The sequence below is a fragment of the Lissotriton helveticus genome, chromosome 7 (assembly GCF_964261635.1).
Source record: "Lissotriton helveticus chromosome 7, aLisHel1.1, whole genome shotgun sequence".
Classification (NCBI taxonomy): domain Eukaryota; kingdom Metazoa; phylum Chordata; class Amphibia; order Caudata; family Salamandridae; genus Lissotriton; species Lissotriton helveticus.
Window position 1 is genome coordinate 860,356,247 of NC_136068.1, and position 27,411 is coordinate 860,383,657.

The 27,411-nt window shown below is 50.7% G+C and overlaps 1 protein-coding gene across 2 annotated transcripts in view; it reads right to left on the bottom strand.

Moving 5' to 3' along the window:
* SPDL1 (spindle apparatus coiled-coil protein 1) overlaps positions 1-27,411 on the bottom strand; it is a 424,110-nt gene that overhangs the window by 215,986 nt on the left and 180,713 nt on the right. For both annotated transcript variants that reach the window (XM_078653377.1, XM_078653378.1), the window contains exon 4: positions 26,643-26,837. In XM_078653377.1, coding sequence (XP_078509503.1) covers positions 26,643-26,837 — 195 coding nt within the window. The remainder of the gene's footprint in view (positions 1-26,642; positions 26,838-27,411) is intronic.

Sequence of the window (27,411 nt, forward strand, 5' to 3'; positions counted from 1 at the left end):
CTGGTAAGGCCGAATGGGAGCACGATAAACTGAAAGTGCTCGTGGCCTACCGTGAACCGCAGGTAACGCCGGTGGGCCGGCAGGACGGGGATGTGAAAATACGCATCCTGCAAGTCCAACGCTACCATCCAGTCTTGTGGGTCTAGAGCAGCCAAGACCTGAGCCAAAGTCAACATCTTGAACTTCTCCTTCCGGAGGAAGCCGTTGACGTTCCGTAGATCCAAGATAGGACGCAGGCCTCCCTTGTCCTTCTTGGGTACCAGAAAGTAGTGGGAGTAGCAACCACACCCTACTTCTGGCCCAGGAACGCGCTCGATGGCCCCCTTGGCCAAGAGGGCCGTAACTTCCTCCTGCAGAAGTGTCAAGTGGTCCCCCGACACACGGTGGTTCTGCGGTGGCATGGCTGGAGGAGTGGACTCGAAGGGGAGGGCATAGCCCCTTCGGACAAGCTGCAGCACCCACCTGTCCGATGTTATCGCGCGCCAGCGGGAGTGGTGATGGCGAACCCTGCCACCCACTGGCGTCACGTGAGCCCGAAAGCTCGGACTAGGAAGGCTTGGATGCAGCAGCGGAGGGGGGCGTGGACTGACCACGACGCTGGCCTCTACCGCCACCACGGCGGAAACCACGGGCGCCACCGCGCTGGGGAGCGCTCTGCGTCGCGTGGCTGGCAGCACGTGTGGGACCTCCCCTCCCTTGGCCACGAAAGGGCCGAAACGAACCCATCTGCTGGCGCTGGGTCGAGAGACCCAAGGACTTGGCCGTGACCCTGGAGTCCTTGAAGCGCTCCAGCGCGTGGTCCGCTTTGTCACCAAACAGGCGACTGCCATCAAATGGCATGTCCATGAGCGTATTTTGGACGTCTGGCGAGAAGTTGGCAGATCTCAGCCAGGCATGGCGACGAATCGCCACCGTAGTGGACATGGCCCGCCCCAGTGAGTCTGTTGTGTCCAGACCACAACGGATCGAGTACCGCGCCGCATCCCGGCCTTCAACCAAGGCCCGGGTGAGCTTGTCCCGCACTTCCTGGGGGCATTGCGGCAAACACTCTTCGACCGTATCCCACAGGGAGTGGGTGTAGCGACCCAAGAGGCACGCGGTGTTACAAGACCGCAGTCCAGCGCTCAAAGAGGAAAATACTTTTTTACCAAATTGGTCGTACCTCTTTGATTCCCGGTCGGGCGGAGCCGACGGGAACGCTGACTGTGAAGTGGAGGCCTGGATCACCAGACTCTCCGGGGAGGGATGGGTGGATAGGAAGGCAGGGTCGTCCGAGCATGGACGGTGGCGCCTGGCAACGTTCCGGTCAACCGGCGCACCAGAAGCGGGCCTGGACCAGGTGCCCAGAAGGACATCCGTCAGGGCCTCATTAAACGGCAGCAGAGGCTCCTGGGGGCATGACTGCGGTTTAAACACTTCCGTCAGAATATTCGGTTTGACCTTCGCGACGGGGAGCTCAAGGTGTAAGGCCTTGGCAGCCCTCATCAGGACCACCGAATAGGCAGCACCTGCCTCAGACGCCACAGGGGACGGAGAGACAAACCCAGGGTTGAGCGACTCGTCCAGGCCACTGGCATCACCCAGATCACCTACCCAGTCCACATCGTACTGGCAGGCACGGGATAGAGGGTCCTCAGACCCCTCCCAACCCTCTCCATACTCCTCCTCGTCATACCCATATTCTGGGTCGACGATATAGACATCGGGGTCAACGGGCCCCATCGGCGTCGGATCCGGCGCCGATCGACGCCGGTCCGGCTCCGCGTCCGGAGTCGGGGAGGAAAGGGGGGTGGCGCCGCGCGGCGTCGGCGCAGGTGACCCGACGCCGGCCGGAGCCGACGGCGGAGTCGCTGCACCACGCGGGGGCGGTACCACGGGTTGACCCACAGGAACCGACGCCGGAGAGGCCGGGAGACCAGCCGGCGACGAACCAGAGGGAACCAGCGGCGCCGGGGCCGGAGCCACCGGCGGCGCCGGAGCAGGAGCACCCGAACCGCTCGGGCCCCCAGACGGGACCGACGGGCCCGCAGGCGCCGAAGGCCCCGCCGGAGAAGACCTCGCCCTCATAGCAACGAGGAAGGCCTCGATCTCCTCACGCGACGCGCCTTCCCCAGGGACCGACGGGTGTGGGGTAGACGGCGTCGGCGACCCATGCGGGACCGCGGGGGTGGGGTCACCCGAGCCCCCGGCCGCAGCACGCGGGCGTCGGGGGGAGTCGGGGGTGCGATGGCGACGCCCCGACTTCCTGTGCTTACCTGACGAGCCGGAGGAATGGTGGCGACTCCCGGAGCGCCCATGGCGGCTCCGCGATCGTTCCCTCGACCGCTCCCTCGACCTCCGACCGGACCGGGACCGCTCTCGACGCGGGGCCGACACCCGGAGCTCGAGAAGCTTGCGGGACCGCTCCCGCCTAGCTTTTCCAGTCAAGGCCCGACAGTCGACGCAGGACTCCACGTCGTGGTCCGCGCCCAGACACCGGAGGCAGAGTCGATGGTGGTCGGTGACCGACATCATGCGGTCGCACTCGTCGCAGCTCTTAAACCCAGGCATCCTACCGGCACCGTAGAAGATTAAGTTAAACAAACACTAGGTCAAAAGACCGGAGTACTGCTCTTCGGATCTGCGCTAACTGGCGCGGAAAAAAGAAGAACTGACGTCAGCGCGCGGAGGCGGCGTCTATATACTCCAGCGACGTCATCACGGCGCACGACGCCGACGACGCGGAGCCGCAGGGGACGCCTGCAGACGACGCCTACCGACGCGCAGGGGTACTGCTACGCAAAAGTTTCCGGATCCAGACTGACGCCTGGGGATATTCTAAGGTAAGGAATCTAATAGTAACCTGTTTCTTTCAGATTGCGAGGATTATAATGCACTTAAGAGTATATGGTATGGCTATATCATAGAACAGCTATAAGGACATGGTTCCGAAAGCTGCAGAAGGGCTCAGCTCATGCTAGAGCACCCTCTAACATAAAACCAAGCACTCTGCCTCCAGGATTGTTGAGGCCTACCATAGGAGTGACTTATAGGTTACTATGTGTCTATATATAAGGTAGATATAGATATACTATATCTAAGTAAGGGGTGATTACACCACCTCACCCAAGCGGAGTGATCAGCCTGTGGTGTCAGTTTGGATGACCAGCCAGGGGTGGCATAATACATGCTTCAGCCCCTGGTAGGCCTTGGATGCACCTGTGCCCTGGGTACCTATGGTACACTATTCAGGGGCTTCCAGAGGTGACCCAATATCCAACTTGGTATGTACCTAAAGTACATGGAGTCCATTTTATAGAGAGAGCAGATAGCCTGGGGCCCTGAATAGCAGGATCCCAGGCCAACTAAGTCGAAAACCAGCAAAACACAAGGCAAAAGGTTGGGGTACCCATATAGTCAGATATCCACCTTCCTACATTTACCATACGCACACAGTAGATTAATCTCTTAGAGGTCAGCCTATGCGCTACCTATGGGGTGCGTCTGTCAGTAATTGGTTGACACTGAGGAGATATATAAAGGTCCCTTTGGTTCTCTGCAGTAATCCAGAGAGATTCCTTTATTCTATTTGAACCTCGGGCTGCTCAGTAAGAGCTTCCCGAGCAGCTTAGGTGTTTTTTTTCCCACTACTGCAAAGATAATCAGTGTGAAGACCACATTTCAGTAAAGTGAAAGTAAAACTAGTCTATGGGCTCTTTTCACCCACACTGCATCATTGCTCGGTGGGGCATCTCTCAGCCCTGGAGCATGGATTGCTTCAGAAGAGATGCCATTGGAAAGAAGAGAATCTCCCCTTTCCAATGAGATATCTGCCCAGTGGATCCCCTCTTGGGTGTTGCCATAGGACAGCAATACCCAAGCAGGGATCCACCCACTAGACATCAGGGATTTTGTAGCAGTGGCCCTTTGGCAATGGCTTGTGCTTCCCCACTCCCTTACAATATCAGCCTTTTTGCCCCCATAGGGGTGGATGGCGGTAATTACTGGTTACCCTGATCTGCTCACCCCACCCCCAGAGAGAGGGGGGCTTATTTATATAAAAGAAATATAGGAGATGGGGATGCCCATCATGGACATTGCCATGTCCTCACCCCCCCTCAAATAATACACAGAGCCCTTCTGCCCCTCTGCCCAACTGGGGGTGGGTAGGGATGGGGGAATGGGGGGGGGGGGGGCGGGGGGGTAATGGGGCGACTTGGTATACATAGCCCCAATCCTGCCCTGGGAAGGGGTGGGGGGGCAGAAAGTCCTCTAGTCCTCAGGGACATTAAAAAAAACATAAGGGTGGAGGCTGCCCACATTGGCACTGCCGGAGGGGGCAATTAGGAAATTCCTTTTGGTTACCAACTCCCCCCCCCCCAGAGGCATGGACCCGTGGTCTCTTCACCCCGTAGCCTAACAGACTTTCTACACACCCAATCAGTCCCCCTCAACACAATGTTGACAAAACGGCACCAAAACAAACAAAAGGATGGGCCAACCTTCCCTGGCATCGAGCCAAACCCCTGCTCCACAAGGGTCAAAAGTGTCTCTCTGCACCACCCCGGAGGCAGATAGGAGGTTTGTCCAAATTATGGAGATGGTCTCAAATCTGCCTCACTAGGGGAAGGGGGATGAAAAGTCCACATGACACCCAGGATTTTGTGTTTGGGGCAAAAGTGGTGCGGTTGTTGCACTTTGGCACTGGCCACACCCCTTCCCTAAATGGGAGAAACATATCTTTCTACTGCCCCCCAGGGGCAGACAGGGAGTTTACCTTCAATTTCCCCCTGGTGGGGCAGAAAGGCCACTAAACGCCAGGTAATTCAAAATGGGGCCAAAGCAAAGAAGGATGCAGCCTCCTCTTTCATCAAACCATACCCTTGCCTTATAAGGGGCAATAGTGTCTTTCTGCCCTTACAGGGGCAGATAGGTTTGCCCCAATAGACAAAGTTGCCCCCACCTCTCCAGGGGGACAGGGTGTTACAATATTCACCTGACACCAGGGAGTTTGCCTTTGGCAGATGTTGCACTCTAGCATTGGCCACACTTGCCCCCAAAAAATGGGACACACAAGACTTTTTGCCCTTCCCAGTGGGGTTGCCTTCAATTTTCTCCTGGGAGCCAGCTGACAGCCCACTACATATCAGGGAATTTAAAATGGCACCAAAACAAATAAGGATGCAGCCTACTCTGTCATTAGACCATACCCCCACCTAGAATGGACAATAGTGTCTTTCTGCCCCCGAGGGCAGATTGCAGGTTTGTCTGGTGAGGGTGCCACGAATCTGCCGCCCAGGGAGGAAGAAAGTGCACCCAACATTAGGGAGTTTGGGGAAAAAGAGAGTGGTGCTGGTGCTGCACTCTGGCACAAGCCACGCCCCTCCCAAATTGGACAAAAGTCTGTCGCCTCCCCAGGGGCAGGCAGGGAGCCTGCATTCAATTTGCCCCTGGAGGGCCAGAGGGCCACTATACACCAGGAAATTCAAAATGGCACCAAAACAAACAAAAAGGGGGGGGGGCTTACAAAGTCCACCTGACACCAGGGAGCTTGCTGTTGGGGTTAAAGTAAGTGGTGCGGTGTTGCACTCTACCATTGACCACACTCCACCCGCACACCAAAAGGGACAAACCTGTCTATCTGCCCCTCCCCAGATAGGAAATTTGCCCTTGGGGGAAAAGAAGCCCACAACATGGCCGGAATACATTTTTAAAATAAAATAATGGACCCCCATCTTCACTCAAAAAGCATCAGTCTTCCTGCTGCTCTGCAGACTAGAGAATACCATCCCAATGGCAAGCAAGAGAACATTTGATTCTTTTGAGTGTTGTTCTCACATCGGAGCCAGGAGTGTGTGGCTAACTCCCCAATATTGTCCCACTTGCAACGGTGAACGGCTGCACGTTTTATGCTTGGGTAGGCTGCCACCTGGAAAAAACCTACCAGACCCAGGCAGTTCTGAAAATTAGATTTCCAGGGAAGTCAAAGGTGGTGTGCTTTGTGTTGATCCAACAACATTTTCTTACCTACAATGCACTGCAAACCTCAAACTTCAACTAAAAAACACACATTTTCCTCATTTCTGTGAAGAAAACTTCTGGATGCTGCAGGACGCCACAAATTTCCTACCATCCTGAAATCCCACATGTCTTCTGATAAGAACAGTACCTGACCTGTGTGGGAGGGCCAAGAGACCATGATACAAAAGGCCCAAAAGCACTACATCAGCGATTGGGGGTAGTAACTATGGAATTTGGAGAAGTGCTCAGCTGCCACCCATGAGACACTACCAACAGCAGAATTTGATTTTTTTAATAAAAACTACACAACCAGTGGATCCAATGGTGGTGTGCCTTGTATGGATCCCACATTGTTTTCTTACCCTCAATGCTCTGCAATCCACAGACATTGCCTGAAATCATGCACTTACATTTCTGTGATGGAGAATCCTGGAACCCTCAGGAATCCACAAACTTCCTACGACCAATCGTTACCCCGCTTGTGCCGATAAAAACGTTGTGCCACGTGTGGCAGGGCCTAGTGGCTGCAACAGGAACGGATCAAACCAAGATCAATGGGAGCCCTTGCAAATGGGACTCCCACTGGTGTCTGATTCAGCCGCTCCTGTCAATATCTCAGGTTCAAATGTCATTGTTGAATCAAATTCATTTTGAACAAATCACAGTTTATTTTTCAAAATGGTTTGGGATTTATGTTGTAGTCTCACTTTATTACTGTTGGTGTGATGCATAAATACTTTACACATTGTCGGAGTGATGCCGGACTGCTTTTGTGCCACGCTCCAAGAGGATTAGGCACTGGTTAAATTAAAGAATTTTTGTGGTTTACCCTGACAAGTATCAAACCTGTTACTTGAGTAGGGTCTCAGCCCCTCAACCAACAACCCAATTTCTCACAATTAGGTATACACAGTGCCACTGGAATTATGCAGCAAAGGAGGACCAAATTATGTGGCAGGAGATACTAAATTATGCAGCAAGAAAGTGAAATTATGCAGCATAATGTGGCACATTTTGTCATAGTAGAAGTTAATTATTTTGGCATTTTTACACGCTTTAACAATATTTAGACTAAGGTTTCAACCTTGATAGTATTACTTGAACACCCAAATACACAAATAGGTAACTGAAAGATGAACAGTCAACTTTTGTTAAGTGCATTCTGCTGCACATCAGTACATGTAGGCGCATTTTTAGTATCCTTTGATTCGTTTGAGCTAGAAAAAAAAATTTGGAGGTTAAAATCTGTAAATTATGCAGGGCATGATGAATCGTTTGCCAAATCCATAATTATGCAAAACGCTGAAGCATCGCATAATGCCAATGTCCCAGGGTGTACACTAGTAATCGAAATCGGTCTAGAATAAAAGCTTCAATTCTTAGTGTCTAATGTAGGACAATATGGCTAAGCCACTTCAAAGCATTGCCTTTCACTTGATAAAGATAAAACAAATACATGTGCCATCACGCCAGAATGTATGGCATCATATTTGTACTGTGTACTCAACAATCATTAAACAAATTTAATGTCTCCATACGTCCTCTATTATCTGCTCCTTAATAACCAGTTCTAAACTGGATTACTGAGGTTTTCTCAGTCTCTGCTATTGGTCAAGATACAAGGATAGGGGTCCCAGTAAGTGCGCTTCTTAATAAACACGGAAATACTTGAAACTATTCTATATAAAACTAATTACACGATTTTGGTGAGTGATGTTATTTATTCACGTCCTCATCCACATACATTTTATGTACAAGCATATTCAATAAAGATAAACCATGTGCCCAGAGAGAGGCATGGGAAGAGGTGGGGTAGGTGAGTGGTTTGTAAGGATTGTGGTTACGTGGAAAAGGTTCAAAGGTCAAATGTGGTCACATAAATAAAGTGATAGTTGACATCACATAAGCATGTTGTTGAGTCACATATATAACATTTGCAGTCCTATCCCATATGATAAAACACAGTAACAATAATATATTGTTTATGGGTAGGTGTAGAAGTGAAAGTCGACGTTTCGACCCCTGGTTGGCACAGGTTGAGTTCCACCTTACTGTGGGGTCTTCTTCGGGACTAGATCGTGATATGAGGGGGTAGGGGGGCGGGGCACCTAAAGTTGATGAGAAATTAAAATAAACCAATGAAAATGCACCTATTGGGGAAGAACATAAATAAATGGTATATTTACCGGGAAGCCACCTTGAGTGTGGGGCGGAATCAATAATGGAGGATTGGGACCATGGGCTCCTACTAACGGAGAGCGTTTTACAACCTGAAAATCAAGGTATGTACATGAGTTCATAGAGGAATAATCCCATATACATCAAGGCCACGTGCAATTCATGCGTGCTGATCCTTACACAAAACTAAACAAATAAATAAAGTGGTCCGAAATATTCAGAAAGATAATCTCTCATAAGTCACAACAGGAGGGTTAATCAAACAGCAGCCATAATCAAAAAAAGCCAGAGCGCATAGCACCATAACTAGTTGGAGGCTAGAGGTAGTCTCCACTTTTGAACCAAACCGGTGTGTCTGAAGCCTAGATACTCAAAGAACCAATTGGTAGAGGTGAATAAAAGCAGTGTACAATAACCCACGTGAAATAAGAACCCTGATCGGCAAGCTGTGTGACTCACGTATGACAGTGGAGCTCAATTCAAGGCATGCAGTAAATTGGCCTGATTACCATTAGATTGACAGTGAAAAATAACCACAAGTGCAAAGCACTTGGTAGCTGGACTTAATATGCACGATGTAAACAATTGTCAGGATAGCAGTAAAGCCCTAATAAGAAGCATCCGATATTCAAAAGCCTGGTGTAATATTCAAATGGTAGTGAACATTAGCTTGGAGCCCCTAACAGCTCGGCTTTCTATAAATCAAACCACATGTGTCTTTCCTTCTTAAACAAATGCCAAAATATTCTATGGCAATTGACCCTCAAAAACCAATTTGCCCAACATTTAAAAGAAATACCTGATGGTATGTGCAGTTCGATGCAATTTAAAATAGGTTCCTTGAGTTTCTCAAAAGGTCCAAAAGAATATACAGACGCCCATGCTTTAATCTGTAATTAAAACAATGAAGAGCCTTGTAGAAACGGCTATCTAGCTCACAATGTAATGTCAACTGAGGACACTAGCCATGCAACTCACCGCGGGGAATGATATCCGGCTCTTCCAAATGGATCCTTTTCCCCGTAACGCACAAGTTACTACTTGTGTAACGATATATCTGTAAGAGACATTAGTTAGTGATAGATTCCTTACCTTAGAATATCCCCAGGCGTCAGACTGGATCCGGAAAATTTTGAGTAGCAATACCCCTGCGCGCCGGCAGGCGTCGTCCGCGGCTCCGCGTCCGTCTTCGGCGTCGTTAGCGCCGGAATGACGTCGGAGTACTTAGACGCCGCCTATGCGCGCTGACGTCAGTTCTGATACACCGCTTTTCCGCGCCATATACGCAGAGCCATGATAGAACCAACACTGGTGCCATGAAACTAGGGCCCTGAAAGGGGATGACCTTGACCCTAGATATCGGTTGGCAGAACGGGAAGGATGGGTGGGTCGGTAAGGAATCTATCACTAACTAATGTCTCTTACAGATATATATTGTTACACAAGTAAAGAGACACATTAGTGATAGATTCCTTACCTTAGAATAGATACCCCAGCAATACCAACCCCGATGGTGGGTCTGCGAACCAATAATCACACCAGAGGGGGAGGAGCTTGGCGGGCATCCGAGATGGCCGCTTGAGCACAGCGCTCTCCGGACCCTCGCCGCTCCCGACATTTTATCCTGGCTGAATCCTGATTTCTTGCAAGAATTCGTGTAGGGGACGTTTGGCTGATTACCCTGGCACTTTTCAGAAATCGATTTGGATCTCGTATTCCTGAGATATGGTGCTCTGAACTTTTGGGCTCCGCCCTTGAGGTGCGCCCGGGACGGGGTGCGGTACTGTAGCCGTCCTGCAATTGAACAACAACGGCAGGAGATCTGGCCTTGTGGGTCCCCCCCTTCCTAAGTTTCGGTTTCGATTCCGTTCCGACTTGGGCCACGGATGTGGATGTCGTGTTGCGACTGAGACTTGGAGGCAGATCGGCTGTTGGGCTTTCATGTGACCTATTTGCTGGCTTGGCGACCTCTACCCGAGTTGTGCCCCCTTTTTATGTACTTTTGATCCTGTACTTTGGGTGTCGGGCCCGTCGAACCTGGTGGCTTGTCCTGTGACGCATCTTCAAAATGGCGGGCAGAGGGGACAGAGAGACGCGCAAGACGAAAACACCTCTGCGCGGAGCTCTAGTTCAATCAAATGTCATGGACCGTTATACCCATTCTAAGGGGTCCCCCGGAGCTGCCCTGCCTGGTTCTAGTATAGCGTCCGAACGAATTTTGGAAGAGTCGGCGGAGCCCTCCCTACAGGATATCATGGGCGCCATCTCGGGTGTGAGGGAATCCATCGGCCTACAGTACGAGGCCTTGGCCCACAAACTTGACACCGTGGCTATTGAGGTGAATCTGATTCGTGCTGATCTCGGCAAGACGAATGAGAGGGTACAATCACTGGATATTAAATCCTCTAGCCTTACGAATGACGTCTCGGAGCTCCAAACAGAGATTGGAAATCTCCGTCGGGGGAACGACTTCATGACCCGTCGCCTGGAGGACTTTGAAAATAGGGCGCGTCGCTGCAATGTTCGCCTGGTTGGTGTACCGGAAAACCCTGAACCCCACTCGGTGGATCTCCTGGTTGAGGATCTGGTCTTGAACCATTTGGCCCCTTCTGGTCTCACAAAATTTTTCACGGTGGAACGTGCACATCGTGTTCCAGGGGGCAAAGTCAAGCCGGGAGCCCCGCCGAGACCCATTGTAGCGAAGCTTTTTCATTATAGAGACCGGGACGCTATCCTGCAGGCCTCGCGGGTGAAGGGCCCGGTGGCCTTTGAGAATGCTACGGTGAACTTTTACCCGGACTTTTCCCAACAGGTTCAGAGACAACGTATGGAGTTTCGTGGTGCCAAGAAACGTCTCCCGGATCGGGGCCTACGTTACGCCATGCTCTTTCCCACTAGACTCCGGGTTGAATACAATGAACGTACCCTTTTCTTTGATCGGCCAGATGCTGTTAATGACTGGCTGGACTCATTGCCTGACCGTCCTCCTGAGACAGACTCCGCCGCTCACCCTGGTGGTGCCGAAGGTGGTGTGGAGATCTAACTGTTCGGCTCTTATGTCTTATTTTGAATACATTCTCAGGAGTGTTGGCCGGCGTCCCTCTACATTGTGATCATTCTGTCTTTCGTTTGTTATTTTTGTTCTTGCTGAGGTCGGGGGGTGGATGGAACGGAGACCTTTCCTCCTCCGGGGTCTTTGTGTAGAATAGGGGTTCTTGGGCGACAGGCACACTGCAGGTTGGGGTGGCTCTTTAGCTTTTTGCAGGGGTGCAGGGTGGGGGGTGTTTCTCTTCAGTTTGGGGGAGGGGGGTTGGGAAGTTTTTTCTTTTCTGTGTGTTGTTTTCAAGGCGAGTTGCTCCTGTGTTTGCTGCTGTTTCTGATGTCTAGCTCATGGACGAGGGGTCTTGGCTCGGGCGGTTGGGATGGGGGGTAGAGGGATGAAATTTCTTTCCTGGAACGTTAATGGCCTGGGAGATCGTATTAAGCGCAGTGTGGTCTTAAAATGTATACGGCGTTTGTCACCGGACATTGTTTTCATGCAAGAAACCCATTTGATTGGTAATGTTTGTTATGCAATGAATAGATGGGGCTACCGCCTTGTGGCGCACTCGGGGTTTACCTCCGGATCTAGGGGTGTGGGTATTCTTGTTCGAACCTCCCTCCCCCTGGCTATCGATGAGGTGATTCATGATGACCGTGGGAGATATACTGTCCTGGTGGGTAGATATGAAGGCCGCACCCTATCTCTCTTCAATGTTTATGTTCCCCCGGGTTTGCAGGCCTCTACTTTTACTGACTTGGGCCGTGTTTTGTTAGATCTCCCTGATAGCACTCTCTTTCTTGCCGGTGATTTTAATTCGGTGCTTTCCGGCCTTCACGATCGCCATCCCCCTAGAGATACCCCGCAGGCTCAGCAGTGGTTGGGTGGGTTTTTAGATACCTTTGGCCTTGTGGACTGCTGGCGACTGTTGCATCCTACTCAGCTCCAATACACCTTCCATTCTGGGGCCCATGGCAGTCTGTCCCGGCTGGATTATTTCCTGATGCCCGCAGCCCAATCATCGGCGGTTCGCGAGATTTTACATTTGCCGAGGGGTATTTCTGATCACTCGCCGCTCTGGCTTCGTTTCGAGATTGGGGTAGAGGCGGCGGGCCGAGTGGCTCCCATTAACCCTTGGTATCTTTCCTCTCCTGAGACTCGTACCCTCTTGCTCAAGTCCATGGATGCATATTTCCTGGAAAATGAGGGGTCGGTCTCTTCGGCTGTGTCCCTGTGGGAAGCTTTTAAAACTGTGATTCGTGGACAGGCCCTTTCCTTGATTGTTGAAGCTAAGAGGGCAGGGAGGAAGGAGGTGGTGGACCTTGAGGGGGAGATCTCTGCTTTGTAGGATGAGTTGGAATCTGGTGTCACGCCTGAGAAACTCCATGCCCTGGGTCTAAAACAGTTTGCATATAAATCTCTGGTCACTGACGCTGCAAAGGTGATGTTTCGTGAGCAACAGGGCAGATTGTACGATGTGGGTGACAAGGCGGGCAAACTCCTAGCGTGGTTGGACAAGAAAGAAAGAGTTAATCGTGTGGTGCCCGTGATTCAGTCTGCGAGTGGTGAGAATGTGATTGATCCGACCGCCATTGTTGATCGTTTCGCGGAATATTTCCGTGTGGTATATGCTCCCGTGTCTGTGAGGGATGTTGCTGACTCCCGCCTTCTTCTGCGTGATATCACTTTGCCCTGTGTCACCGACTTGGACCGTATTGCTTTGGACTCCCCTTTTACGAATGATGAGATAGCCAATGCAGTTCGATCGCTCCGTTCGGGCAAAGCACTGGGCCCGAACGGTTTGCCTATTGAGTTGTACAAATTACGCCCCGATAAGGTGGCGCCGTATCTCCGCGCCATGTTTCTAGAATCTCGTGAGCGGAACATACTTCCTTATGATCAGCGTCTGGCGACAATCGTCGTCATTCCCAAAGAGGGTAAACCGCGTGACCTCTGTTCCTCGTATAGGCCCATATCCCTATTAAATGTTGAACCTAAGGTGTTGGCTAAACTTTTGGCGACCCGTCTCCTTTCGGTTCTTGGGGAGTTGGTCCATCCGGATCAATCTGGCTTTATCCCGCATCGCAACACTGCTCTGAATTTACGTCGCCTCCACGGCGCGCTGGCGAGGGCGGGGCTTTTGACTGAACCGGCCATTTTGGCGTCCCTGGATGCCTCCATGGCCTTTGATACTGTGGAGTGGCCCTATTTATGGGCGACACTTGAGAAATTTGGATTCGGGTGCGAGTTTATTAGCTGGGTTAGGCTGTTGTACGCGGAACCTCTGGCGCAAGTTGTAGTGAACGGTAGAGTGTCGGCCCCCTTCTCCTTGGGCAGGGGTACCCGTCAGGGTTGCCCCTTGTCCCCTCTGTTGTTCGCGCTCGCTCTTGAACCGTTGGCGGCCTGGCTCCGTTGGGAACCGTCCCTTAAAGGTATTCGTTGGGCCCCGGACTTCGAAGACCGCGTCTCGCTTTATGCGGACGACATCCTCTTGTATCTTACTTCTCCTCGCAAGTCTTTATCTGTTTTATTTGACGTCCTTGCGTCCTTTGGCGCTAACTCAGGCCTCGTCATCAACTGGTCTAAATCCTGTGTATACGTTTTATCTGGTATCTTGCCTCCGTTGCCGAGTAGACTTCCTCTTCAGGTGGTCCGGGATGGTTTCAAATACTTGGGGGTTTTCGTTACCTTGGATCCGTCCCTTCGTTTTGATCGTAATCTCCTTCCCCCGTTGCTTAGGCTCCGTTTGGACATTGCCCGCTGGCGCAAACTTCCCCTGTCTCCACTGGGTCGGGCGGCCCTGTTTAAGATGATGTCACTACCGCGGTTTCTCTACGCTCTCCAGAATTATTATGATCCTATCCCCAAGACCTATTTTCGGGAGATTGAGAGCCTTCAGAGGCAACTTATTTGGGATGGGCGACCGCGCATTGCTCTCGCGAAACTTTCCATCCCGTGGTACGATGGGGGCATGGCGCTCCCCGATATTAAGAGATACTACTGGGCTTCCCATCTGTCCGCTATTAATCACGCTATGTTCTCTCCGGGTCGTAATCCGGCGTTTGAGATGGATAAACTTCAGCTTCCGGGAGGTGACTTTAATAGAGTGCTCTATTCTCGCTCCGCTGGGCGCCATCTTGTGGGACCTACTTTGACTGCTTTTACAGTGTGGCGTGCTGCGAATGTGAGCCTGGGCTGGGAGGATCGCTTGACGTTGGCGACGCCGCTTTATGCTTCAGAACGTCTGGGCGGTCTTTGGTCTTCCAAGGGTTTTGACCGTTGGGACTTGATTGGGATCTCTAAAGTGGGGGATGTATATTCTAAGGGTTCTGTGCGCCCGTTTCAGGCCCTCCAGGCTGACTACGGCCTGAGTAGTCGGGAATTCTTTCATTATTTACAGATCAGGCACGCTTTGGTTTCGGTGTTTGCTCCTGGTGAGATTCCGCCTGACTCTTCCCCACTTGAAGACCGTATCCTTGACGAACATCTTCCTGATAGCACTATCTCCCTGATCTATAAAAAGTTGATTAACAATCGGACTGACTTATTGGCCCGACTTCGGGAACAGTGGATGGGAGATGGGTTGGAACTTGATGATGAGGATTGGCAATCGGCCCTCTCCTCTCCGAAGGAGGTGGCTATACCGGCTCGACTCCGTCTGGTCCAATTGAAGATCCTTCATCGGGTGTACGTGACGGGACCGCGACTGATGGTGATGGGCTTTTCCTCCGATGGACTGTGTAAGCGTGGATGTGGTTTGCGTGCTACTTTCCTGCATATTCTTTGGGAGTGCCCGATGGTGGCTGCTTATTGGGTGGCCGTGCTTGATCTGATGACTGTGGTGACAGGGATATCCTTGCGACCGGAACCTCGTCGCTGTCTTTTGAATGTTTGGGAGCCCACGGACTATTCGGTGGCACAGACTAGATGGGCCACCCTGGGCTATATGATTGCGAAGCGAGATATTGCGCAACTCTGGGGGGCCTCCAGGCCCCCTGCCCTCTCGCAATGGGAGGATAATATGGATTGGTCCATGTTCCGTGAGAAAACTGTCTATGTGGCCAGGGGTAGACCCAGGGCATGGGTGAAGGTGTGGGGTCAATGGAACGAATACCGTGGCGACATTTGTACTCCTCCCCTTGTGGACACTATCGAGATTACCCTATCTCCTTAGGCTAGCGTTCCCGGAATCTTCATATAGGGACTGAGCTGGTGTCTCCGGCTCTTCCCCCCTTCTTCTTCCTGATCTCTGCCCCCCTCCCCCCCCCCCCACTCCATACTCCTTAGTGCTTAGGATATTACTACTGCACCTCCGCTGCTGTCCCCCCCTTGCGTCCCTTGGGCTGACCTTCAGTGATACACTCTCGCCTTTCTGTATGTTTGTTCTTTCATATATATAAAACCTGTTTTGGTCCTGTATATAATGTGGAGTATTGCATTGTTGATTGACGGTTACCTCTGCGGGCATATGTGATATGTGTCTACTCCTTTTTAGCGGCTGGCCCGTGTGGTTGTAGGCCCATCCTTGTACATTTCTGCTTGCTCAAATAAAGGTTTTTTAAAAAAAATAAAAAAAAAAAAAAAAATAATCACACCAGAAAATCCTGGAGGACGGAATGGCCAAAGAAGCCATCCCTCCGGACTTGACTGTCCAGACAGTAGTGTCTTGCAAACGTGTGCAGCGTATCCCACGTAGCTGCCTGGCAAATGTCCTGCAAGGGCACACCCCGGCCCAGGGCAGTTGTAGTAGCCGTGGGCAGGGTGGAATGAGCCCGCAATCCAACAGGGGGCTCCTTTTTAGCCAAGGAGTAACATGCCTGGATACACAAGATGATCCACCGCGAGATGGTCCGCTTGTGCACCGCTTTCCCCTTCTTAGCGCCCACGTACCCAACAAAGAGTTGGTCATCCACCCGGAACTGGCGTGTGCGATCTAAGTAGAATGAAAGTGCACATTTTGGGTCCAGACGGTGGAGCCGCTCTTCCTCTTTAGAGGGATGCGGTGGCGGAAAGAAGGTGGGCAAGGTGATAGACTGCCCGATATGGAAGGCCGTGACAACCTTGGGCAGGAAAGATGGCTTAGTACGTAACACAACATTGTCCGGATGGACAGAAAGGAAAGGAGGAGTACAAGAAAGAGCCTAGAGCTCACTCACTCTCCTGGCAGAGGTGATGGCAACCAGGAAGGCAGTCTTCAAGGTAAGAAGACGAAGAGGACAGTTGTGAAGTGGCTCAAAGGGAGCGCACATCAGAAACGTAAGAACAAGGTTCAAGTCCCACTGAGGCATCACAAACAGAACAGGAGGGAATGTGTGTGTGATGCCCTTCAGAAATCGATTTACAATAGGGGACTTGAACAAAGAAGGTTGATCAGGCAGCCTTAGAAAGGCTGAAAGGGCAGAAAGGTAGCCCTTGATAGTGCCCAGAGCAGAGCCCTGCTGGGCAAGAGAAAGAAGGAAGAGAAGAACCTCCGAAAGAGGGGCAACAAGAGGATCCACAGCCTTTGCTGTGCACCATGCCACAAATCTGTTCCACCTGCAGGCGTATACCGACTTAGTGGAGGGACGCCTGGCTGCCAGAATGACATTACAGACTTCAGGAGGCAAGTCAAATGGCCTCAACTGTCGCCGCTCAATCTCCAAGCATGGAGGTGGAGACTGGACAGGTTCGGGTGGAGGACCGTCCCCTGCTGCTGCGACACAAGGTCCTCCTGAAGAGGCAGACGAACCGGGGGATCGACTGACATACTGAGTAGCTCTGGATACCAGTACCTTCGTGCCCAGTCTGGAGCCACAAGGATGACTTGTGCCCGGACGCGCTTGATCTTCTTCAGCACTCTGGGCAGAAGTGGTATAGGCGGAAAGGCGTATAACAGACCGCAACTCCACACGCGACGAAAAGCGTCGCCGAGCGAGTGACGCCTTGGAAATTCCAACGCGCAGAACTGATGACATTGCTCGTTCTCTTCGGTGGCGAATAGATCTAACCAAGGCTCTCACCATTGTTGAAAGAGGCATTGCGCCACGTCAGAGTTCAGACGCCATTCGTGATCCATCATGCACCGACGGCTGAGTTCGTCCGCCCTGGCGTTCAGAGAACCTGCCAGGTGTTGAACCACCAGGGTCAAGCCCTGCTGTTCCAGCCACTGCCAGAGGCGCGGAGCCTCCTCGCAAAGGGTCCACGACCCCACCCCGCCCTGTTTGTTGCAGTACCACATGGCGGTGTTGTTGTCCGTGAACACCTGCACTACACTCCCCCGGACAGAGGGGAGAAATGCCTTCAGTGCTAGACGAATCGCCCACAGCTCCAAAAGGTCGATATGGAGCTGGGACTCCGCCAGAGACCAGAGGCCTCTGATCTCCGCCTCTCCCATATGGCCTCCCCAGCCCTGGAGGGACGCGTCCGCCACAACTACGTGCTCCGGCTGGGGAAGGGAGAGGGATCTGCCACTGACCCAACCGCGGTCCGTGAGCCACCACTGCAGCTGTCTCGCAGTGCCCTCCAAGATCAGGACATGGTCGGAAAGGTTGCCTTGATGCTGGGCCCACTGAAACTTCAGGTACCACTGCAGAGCCCGCATCCGCCACCTAGCGTGATGCACCAGAAGGATGCAGGAGGCCATCAGCCCCAGGAGCCGCAGCGTCAACCTGACCGATACCCGGGATAAAGGCTGAAAGAGTGGAATCATAGCCTGAATATCCCGGACCCGCTGGTCGGGAGGATAAACCCGAAACTGCGCCGAGTCGAGAACCGCTCCGAAGAAGAGGAGCTTTTGAGAGGGGCACAGGTGTGACTTTGGCACATTGATGGAGAACCCCAGCTGATGCAGGAGGTCTGCCGTCGTCTGGAGGTGGCTGACGACTGTCTGGGGCAAGCCCGCCTTCAACAACCAGTCGTCGAGGTAGGGGAAGACTGAAACTCCTAACCTGCGCAGATGAGCTGCAACCACCGCCATCACCTTTGTGAACACCCATGGGGCGCTGGTAAGGCCGGAGGGGAGCACGGTAAATTGAAAGTGCTCGTGGCCAACCCGTGAACCGCAGGTAGCGCCGGTGGGCCGGCAGGACGGGGATGTTGAAATAAGCGTCCTGCAAGTCCAACGCTACCATCCAGTCTTCTGGGTCCAGTGCAGCTAGGACCTGAGCTAGTGTCAGCATTTTGAACTTCTCCTTCCGGAGGAAGCCGTTGACGTTCTGTAGGTCCAAGATAGGGCGTAGGCCCCCTTTGCCCTTCTTGGGTACCAGACGGTAGTGGGAGTAGCAACCACACCCTACTTCTGGCCCAGGAACGCGCTCGATAGCCCCCTTGGCCAAGAGGGCCGTAACTTCCTCCTGCAGAAGTCGCAAATGATCCCCCGATACTCGGTGGCATTGCGGTGGCATGGCTGGAGGGGTCGCCTCGAAGGGGATGGAGTAGCCCCTTCGGACGATTTGCAGCACCCACCCGTCCAACGTGACATTGCGCCAGTGGAAGAGGTGATGGCGAACCCTGCCACCCACTGGCGTCACATGGGCCTGAAAACACGGACTAGGAAGGTTTTGAGGCAGGTGCTGCGGAGGGAGGTGTGGACTCGGCTCGCCGCTGTCCCCGACCGCCGTTACGGCGGTTTCCACGGCCACCACCGCGCTGCTGAACATTCTGCTGTGCGTGGCTGGCAGCTCGTGTGGGGGCGCCTCTTCCGTGGCCACGAAAGGAGCGAAAGGCACCCGATTGCTGGCGTGGGGCCGAGAGGGCCAAGGACTAGGCCGTAACCCTGGAGTCCTTAAAACGCTCAGGCGCATTGTCTGCCTTGTCGCCAAAGAGGCGACGGCCATCGAACGGCATGTCCAGAAGAGTGGACTGGACATCGGCCGAAAAGGTGGCGGTCCTCAACCAGGCGTAGCGTTGAACCGCCACCGGCGTTGCCATCGCCCTGGCCAGTGAGTCCGTGGTATCCAGCCCACACCGGATGGAATATCGCGCTGCATCTCGACCCTCCGCAAGGGCTTGGGCGAGTTTAGCCCGGACCTCCTCCAGGCATTGTGGCAGCACGTCCGCGACCGTATCCCACAGGGTGGGGGTGTAGCGGCCCAAGAGGCATGCGGTATTGACAGACCGCAGTCCCACACTCAGGGATGAGAACACTTTCTTCCCGAACTGTTCATACCTCTTGGATTCCCGATCGGGCGGGGCCGTCGGGAATGCAGTCTGGGAAGTAGAGGCCTGGATGATCAAGCTCTCGGGGGTGGGATGGGTGGACAAAAAGCAAGGGTCGCCCGGAGCCGGGCGGTAGCGTCTGGCCACGTTCCTATCCACAGGTGGACCTGAGGCGGACTTGGACCAAGTGCCCACAAGAACCTCACACAAGGCCTCATTAAACAGCAGGAGTGGCTCACTGGAGCTTGCCTGCGGTTTAAGGACCTCAGTGAGGAGGTTAGTCCTCACGGCCGCGACGGGGAGCTCAAGGTTTAAGGCCTTGGCCCCCCTCGTCAACACTACACTGCAAGCAGCCCCCTCCTCCGTAGCCACGGTGGGAGGGGAGACAAATCCAGTGTCTGGCAAAGTGTCAATACCACTGGCCTGCCCAAGCTCATATGTCCAGTCCTCTTGAGACTGGCATTCCTCTGCCGATCACCCTCGTCACCCATCTCCTGTAGAACAGGCTCAACAGACGGGGCCTCCTCATGGAAATAAAAATCTCCAAAGGCTGTCGGAAGCGGCGCCCAGCGGCGCCGTTCTGGCGCCAGAGTCGGACCGAAGGGAACATTGGGGACGGCGTCCACAAGGGGCACAGGGGGTGACACCCGCAGGGCCGGCGCCGGTGAGGTCGTGAGGTCGACCGGCGACGACCCGGAAGCGGGTCCGATGAGGTCCTGCGGCGCCAGGACCAAAGTCGCCGGCGGCGAGGCACCCGACGGCGTCGAGGACGAAGCACCCGACCCGCTAGGGCCTCCAGCCGGGACCCATTGGGCCCAAAGGCGCCACGGGACCCGGCTGAGAAGGGAGAGACCTCAGGGCCATGAGGTACCGCTCGACCTCCTCTGGCGTCGCGCCGTGCCCAGGGACCCGAAGGTGTGGGGCAGGTGGCGACGCCTGCGACTCAGTCGGAGCCGCATGGGTGGTGTCACCCGAACCCCCGGCCGCATCGCGCGAGCGTCGGGGTGGGTCGGAGAAACGACGACGCCTCTCCGACCTCTCATGCCTCTTACCTGAGGACTTGGATCCCGATGACCGATGTCCACTCCCGGAGCTGCGAGGACTCAGGACCCCTCGACCGGTCCCTCGACCTCCCGTGGGACCGGGACCTGGAGCGGCGCGGGGCCGACTTCCGGAGCTCGAGCCGCTTGCGGGACCGCTCCCGCCTAGCTTTCGACGTCAGGGCCCGGCAGTCGGAGCAGGTACGTAGTCGTGATCGAGGCCTAAACACTTCAGGCACCGGCGATGGGGGTCGGTAACCGACATCAGTCGGTCGCACTTGGAACAGGGTTTAAACCGGGGCATCCCTTCTGGCACTGTCGGAGTCGAAGGCTCGAGTAGAAAAATGATCAAAAAGTTTAGTCAAAAAAGACTAAGGGGTAGAGCTTCTCCGGATCTGCGCTAGCTGGCACGTAAAAATGAAGAACTGACGTCAGCGCGCATGGGCGGTGTCTAAGTACTCCGACGACGTCATTCCGGCGCTAACGACGCACGCGGAGCCGCGGACGACGTCTGCCGGCGCGCAGGGGTATTGCTACGCAAAATTTTCCGGATCCAGTCTGACGCCTGGGGATATTCTAAGGTAAGGAATCTATCACTAACGTGTCTGTCAGATAGGCGTGACGCGGTACTGCCGTGCCCTGCTAGCATTTAGCGGCTGCAGGGACACGCGCTACCGGCGTACTTCAGGAACTCGCGCTGGCCCGCCCGCACTCTTCGTGATCCATTTGGAAGAGCCGGATATCATTCCCCGCGGTGAGTTGCATGGCATAGTGTCCTCAGTTGACATTACATTGTACCTGGGGTGCCGCTCGCTGCAGTTGCACTTTGGACACTCTGGGCTTCTGACCTTGAGCTCTCATTGCGGACTTGAGGAGTGGTGTTACCGGGATTGCCAGAACGCCGACGCGGGATTACGGGAATGCGAGGACCAGAATCCTCAGCTCAGACACAGCTGGTGCCTCTTCCCGTAATTGTCCCGCCTGCCCGCAGCTTCAAAACTGTTTGCGGCCCCCGCTCCACTGATGCCGCTCGCTTCAGTTGCACGTTGCACTTTGGACACTCTGGGCTTCTGACCTTGAGCACTCATTGCGGACTTGAGGAGTGGTGTTACCGGGGTTGCCAGAACGCCGACGCGGGATTACAGTTTTGAGGGTCAATTAGCATAGAATATTTTGGCATTTGTTTAAGAAGGAAAGACACTTGTGGTTTGATTTATAGAAAGCCAAGCTGTTAAGGGCTCCACGCTAATTTTCAGTGCCATTTGAATATTACACCAGGCTTTTGAATATCGGATGCTTCTTATTAGGGCTTTACTGCTATCTTGACAATTGTTTACATCGTGCATATTAAGTCCAGCTGCCAAGCGCTTTGCACTTGTGGTTATTTTTCACTGTCAATCTAATGGTAATCAGGCCAATTGACTGCATGACTTGAATTGAGCTCCACTGTCATACGTGAGTCACACAGCTTGCCGATCAGGGTTCTTATTTCACGTGGGTTATTGTACACTGCTTTTATTCACCTCTACCAATTGGTTCTTTGAGTATCTAGGCTTCAGACACACCGGTTTGGTTCCAAAGTGGAGACTACCTCTAGCCTCCAACTAGTTATGGTGCTAAGCGCTATGGCTTTTTTTGATTATGGCTGCTGTTTGATTAACCCTCCTGTTGTGATTTATGGGAGATTAACCTTCGGATTATTTCGGACCCCTTTATTTATTTGTTAGTTTTGTGTAAGGATCAGCACGCATGAATTGCACGTGGCCTTGATGTATATGGGATTATTCCACTATAAACTCATGTACATACCTTGATTTTCAGGTTGTAGAACGCTCTCAGTTAGTAGGAGCCCACGGGCCCAACCCTCCATCATTGATTCTGCCCCACACTCAAGGTGGCTTCCCGGTAAATATACCATTAATTTATGTTCTTCCCTAATAGGTGCATGTTCGTTGGTTTATTTTAATTTTTCATTAACTGTAGGTGCCCCCCCCACTCCACTTCACGCTCTAGTCCTGAAGAAGACCCCACAGTAAGGTGGAACTCAACCTACGCCAACCAGGGGTCGAAACATCTACTTTCACTTTTACACCTACCCATAAACAACAGATTATTGTTACTGTGTTTTATCATATGGGATAGGTCTGCAAATGTTATATATGTGACTAACAACATGCTTATGTGAGGTCAACTATCTATTTATGTGACCACATTTGACCTTTGAAACTTTTCCACGTAACCCCAATCCTCACAAACCACTTACCTACCCCACCTCTTCCCACGCCTCTCTCTGGGCACATTGTCTATCATTATCGAATATCCTTATACATAAAATGGATGTGGATGAGGATGTGAATAAATAACATCACTCACCAAAATCGTGTAATTAGTTTTACATGGAATAGTTTCAAGTATTTACGTGTTTATTAAGAAGCACACTTACTGGGACCCCTATCCTTGTACTATTGAATACCCAGGTCCCAGTACCATTGGGTTTACCCTTTTACGTAATGTTCTGGTCAAAATAGTCAGCTGTATCACAGGCATTTGACTACAGATTGTATTGCGTTCAACCTCTGCCAGGCTGGCTGTGTTTGATTCCAAACAAAATTATGTCCAAAGACAAGTTTGGGCTGTACACCATGTCTCCAGTCTCTTATTTTTGCTAGTGGAGCACCTCAAGAAGAGAAAGGATCATACACAGATTCACGTCTCATAAGTATGAAGGCTAGGATTACACAAGATTGGGATCCCAAGAATTCCTGTGCATTAATGAAGCACAAGATTTTTACAGTTTGTCACCATTCCCTTAGACATTTTGATCGATTAGTATAAATATCTTTGTTAGATGTTAAAAATTAAATCAGAGCAAAAGACTATACAAAGCCCTTAACTTAATCTAATGTTTTCACAGCACATCAACAGGAACATAGTTAATTCATTCCTTTAGGAGCACTGTCACAATCTCTGCTTAATACCAAATCTCTATTTGGATTACCAGATCCAGATTTTTCCCTCTTTTTTGCACTACCTAGTCAAGATAGGCAGCTACACCAGAGGCTCGTGAACATAGGTTGTACTGCACTTTACAACCTCAACCGTTTACCAGTAATCGTAGGGCAGTGGTTGAAATTTCTTACCACCTGAAGAGGCATCGTAGGTGGATGGGCTCTTGGCAGTGTAATGACATCACGTGGTTTGTATAGTTAAAGTGGTAGCCTCTAGCACATTGATTGTTCACATATGCAGAACTGATCCGCTGTTAGGAACAAACATGCTGGCAGTTTATTTTATCCCACTCCATTTGAATAACACAGCTTCCATGGCTTCTCTTGTGACGTTAAAAAGGCTCATTGTGGAACAAATAAACGCTAGAAAAAACAATGAAATTACCAGAGCCACCAGATTAATTTCTTCACTCCCAACCGCAGCTGAATTTAAATACGTATTGATCTCTCTATAAAAACTTTTAAAAACAAATGCCAAACATCAAACCCTGGCAAAGGCAACAGAGTGTTCCCTTTTCTGACCATCATCCTTTAAATGGTAGGTTTAGAAACCAGCAACAACCCCAGAAACAAAATGTGCTTCTTTTATGCTTTCACCATGACCAACCACCTGATGAGCTTGGGCGGAAGTTCCCGAGTTTCAAATGAAGGGACTGGATCAACCGAGATGCTGAGGTAGTTAATAGTAGCAGTACTAAACCCCCTTAAACCCAGACAAAAGTAACTTCATAACTGTAATGCGTATAAACCTGATGACCTACTGTAATAAGCATTACAATGAAGGGTTTTCAAACCATAAATATAGTGATCATGGCAGCCTTGTGTAGGACATGACCAAACAACACCTTTTGTAAATATAGAAAGCCTAAAACTTTGAGCGCAATCTCCAAAGTTAACAAATTTAAATTAACAGTATGATACAGAAAAACTCTTGAAAACCTGAAGGAAAATAAGATTTTAAGAGTATGGGCACCGCAACAAAGTAAAACTTCAAAGATTGATTTTCAGCAATGAGAATCACAATCTATTACACCGATTTCTGGATTGATTACCTCCTGTCGTGCGTTTCCTACCTATCCAAAAATCAGCTAAAATGTAACCCAGATAAGACAGAGATTACAGTCTTTAACTCCTCTTCACCAGACTTTTGGCCGTAGGTCACACCCATCCCAGGCCCTCAACAGGGCTCCGTAAAGAGTTTAGGCATTAAATTCAATAGTGCCCTTTCCTTTGAACCACAGGATCTGCTTTGGGCTGCTACGGATGCGGAAAAACTATTCTTGCTCCTACTGTCAGAGGGATCCAAGAGAACAGTAATCCAAGCATTGATAACGTCTAAATTGGATCACTGGAATGCTCTTTATCTAGGTCTCCCAGAGTACCTTCTGGGCAGACTTCAGGTGGTGCAGAACTCAGCAGCCTAGATGCTTTTTAATCTTCTCCTGAGAACACATATGTCCTCTCAACTGGTTGCCCTCCATTGTCTTCCCTTAAAAAGGATTATGTTTAAATCCATTGTCCTGGAACAAAAATTTACATGGATCAGGTGCTGGAAATCTGAGATAGAGGATTCATCACTATGTATGTCCCTTCCAGAACTTTATGTTACTCTTCTGAATGTTTGGCTAGAGTTACCAACATTTGTTGGCTCAGAACAGGCAAAAGATCCTTCTCCTATCTTGGGCGGTTACATGGAATAAACTCACTTCGGAGCTATGTCCCTACTTTTTAAGAAAAAAATTATTAAAGACATTGATCTTTAGACAAAACCTTCATAGGTCAATTACTGCTGGTGCAGTCATGCCTGTTTTAGGCACCAGGACACTCTTAAAGTAGTTGTGCATTGTATAAATCCGATTAGAACATTGGAATGCTTGGAGCTCCATTGAAGACAATGGAGTTCTCCCTGCTTCTACGGGTCGGTAAAGGCCCGCAGAGCAATATTCTAATGTTTTACAAAGGCATCTCGGAGCTCGACGGGATTTAAATTCCCTCGAGCCTTGAGAAGCCTTTGTTTAATTTGTTAGAACATTCTGCCCTCTAGTTGGCTTATAGCCCTTTGTACCGGCTATTAAAGTCCTGTCCCATGTTAAAGTCCCTTGGCTCGGGCCTTTAACGCGGTAGCGGCCCTTTAATAGCCGGTATAGCCCGCTACGGCGAGCTATATTAACATAACATGGACATTGTTGTTTTCCCTATGTTAAACTAACTATGCATGAGGTAAGCCGCTTCTGCTTTGCACACGTTATCGAAGCACACACTTGCTTTTGTGCCACATTGTATTTTCACATATACTTCGCACACCTTAGTATTTTGTTCTTTCCCTTGGATTTGGTATGCACAGCCAAGGCAAGGTCAAACAACATTGATTTTTCTTATTCTCGGTGATCGGACACTAGCACCTAGACATAATAGAGACACTCAGCTGCCGTTTAAAAAAAACAAATGTTTTGTCATATAACCCTGGACATGTTGTTCTAAGCACTTCAAGAGTAAAGACAGGCAGAGAGCGCAAAGGTCGGGAGACACGAGAGCTGCGTCAGCTGGGATGTAGAACTACTATCTATGAATGCTACGGCATGGGGTTCGATACTAATCCCAGAGATCTCCAATTATTTAGCTTACGCATTGAGGGTAGGTTTAGGTAAATCTGTCAGACAATAGGACCGGTTTTTCATTGTACATGGTCTAATAGCTATGCCAATGATATTACTGATATTTTATTTGTTTGCTAGTTGTGTCGCAACTATTGCACATTAGAACATAATAGTTTACATAAATAGTATAAACTTTCTTCAGGTCTCTCTCACATCTATTGTGGACAAGTATAAGTGAGGAAACGAAAAGGGGTGACCTGCTACCGTGATACTGAGAGGGTAGGGAGTGGAGTGTTCCGGGGGCCAAATAACGTCTCTCTGGAATGGTTAGGGGGGCAAGTGAGGTACTATGAGTTAGTCACATTCGGCCCATAGAGTCTAATGGGGTATGGTGACTCAATCCCTGCATGGTGATGTTCTATGATCCCAAGAATACTTCTGTTTGTGAGCAGAATCCCTACAACAAGGCTTTGAGGGAGCGCTGTTTTACCACAACAGGAGCTTATAATGTGAAACAGAAAAAACTCACTGCACTTTTTTTTTCTTTACGTTAGTTATCCATAAACTGAACTTTAGATGTAAACTTTATTGGTTTTCTGCATTGAATAATCAGTTACCAAAACATACCATGGAACTGACTTACCTTTGCAGTTTCAAGTTCGTGTACTTCATTCTGAAGGTCAATCATCTCCATTGACATGGTTTCACTGGCACGATCAGACATCATGCGTAACTCCTCTGATTTGTTAGCTACAAGTTCACACTGATGGTCGAGTTTCTGCTTCAACTGTTTCTCACTTAGCCTGGCTTCATCAAGATCAGCTTTCAACTTCTCCCACTAGAAACAGATTTTAGGGTATTATAATTTGGAGCAGAGATCAAGAAAATGAATTTTTTTTAAAAGCACATCTTAAAGCTTGTTCCTGTTGACACAAGAAGCTCTTTGCAGTGGCTGCGGAAATACTCACCCTTAATATTAAGTTTTCAAGTTGGAGATCAAAAATACTTAAATGTAAACGTGCATATTAACAAATTTAACCATTTCAAACATAACATTAAAAAGGGAGTTTGTTTTCTTCTGACATAGTAATTAATCAGACTTAGGGTGGGGGTCACCATACCATTAAGAATTAGTTGAAAAAATGAAAGCCGGTTCCCTAGGAAAATCTTAAGAACAAAGCTCCTTAAGAAATATAAAGAATGGACAAAAGTAACTCCCTGACCAAAATATCGGTCCTAGTTGCCATTAACCAAATCAAGGAATCTCAATATACATTAAAAATAAATACAGCCAATAGTCATGCCAGATAATCTTTAAAAACACCGAGAGCAGAGGGCTTGCCTCAGCTACAACCTGAAACTCTAGTATAGTATCTACCACATCACAGATATGACTTGATGATCTCCACAGG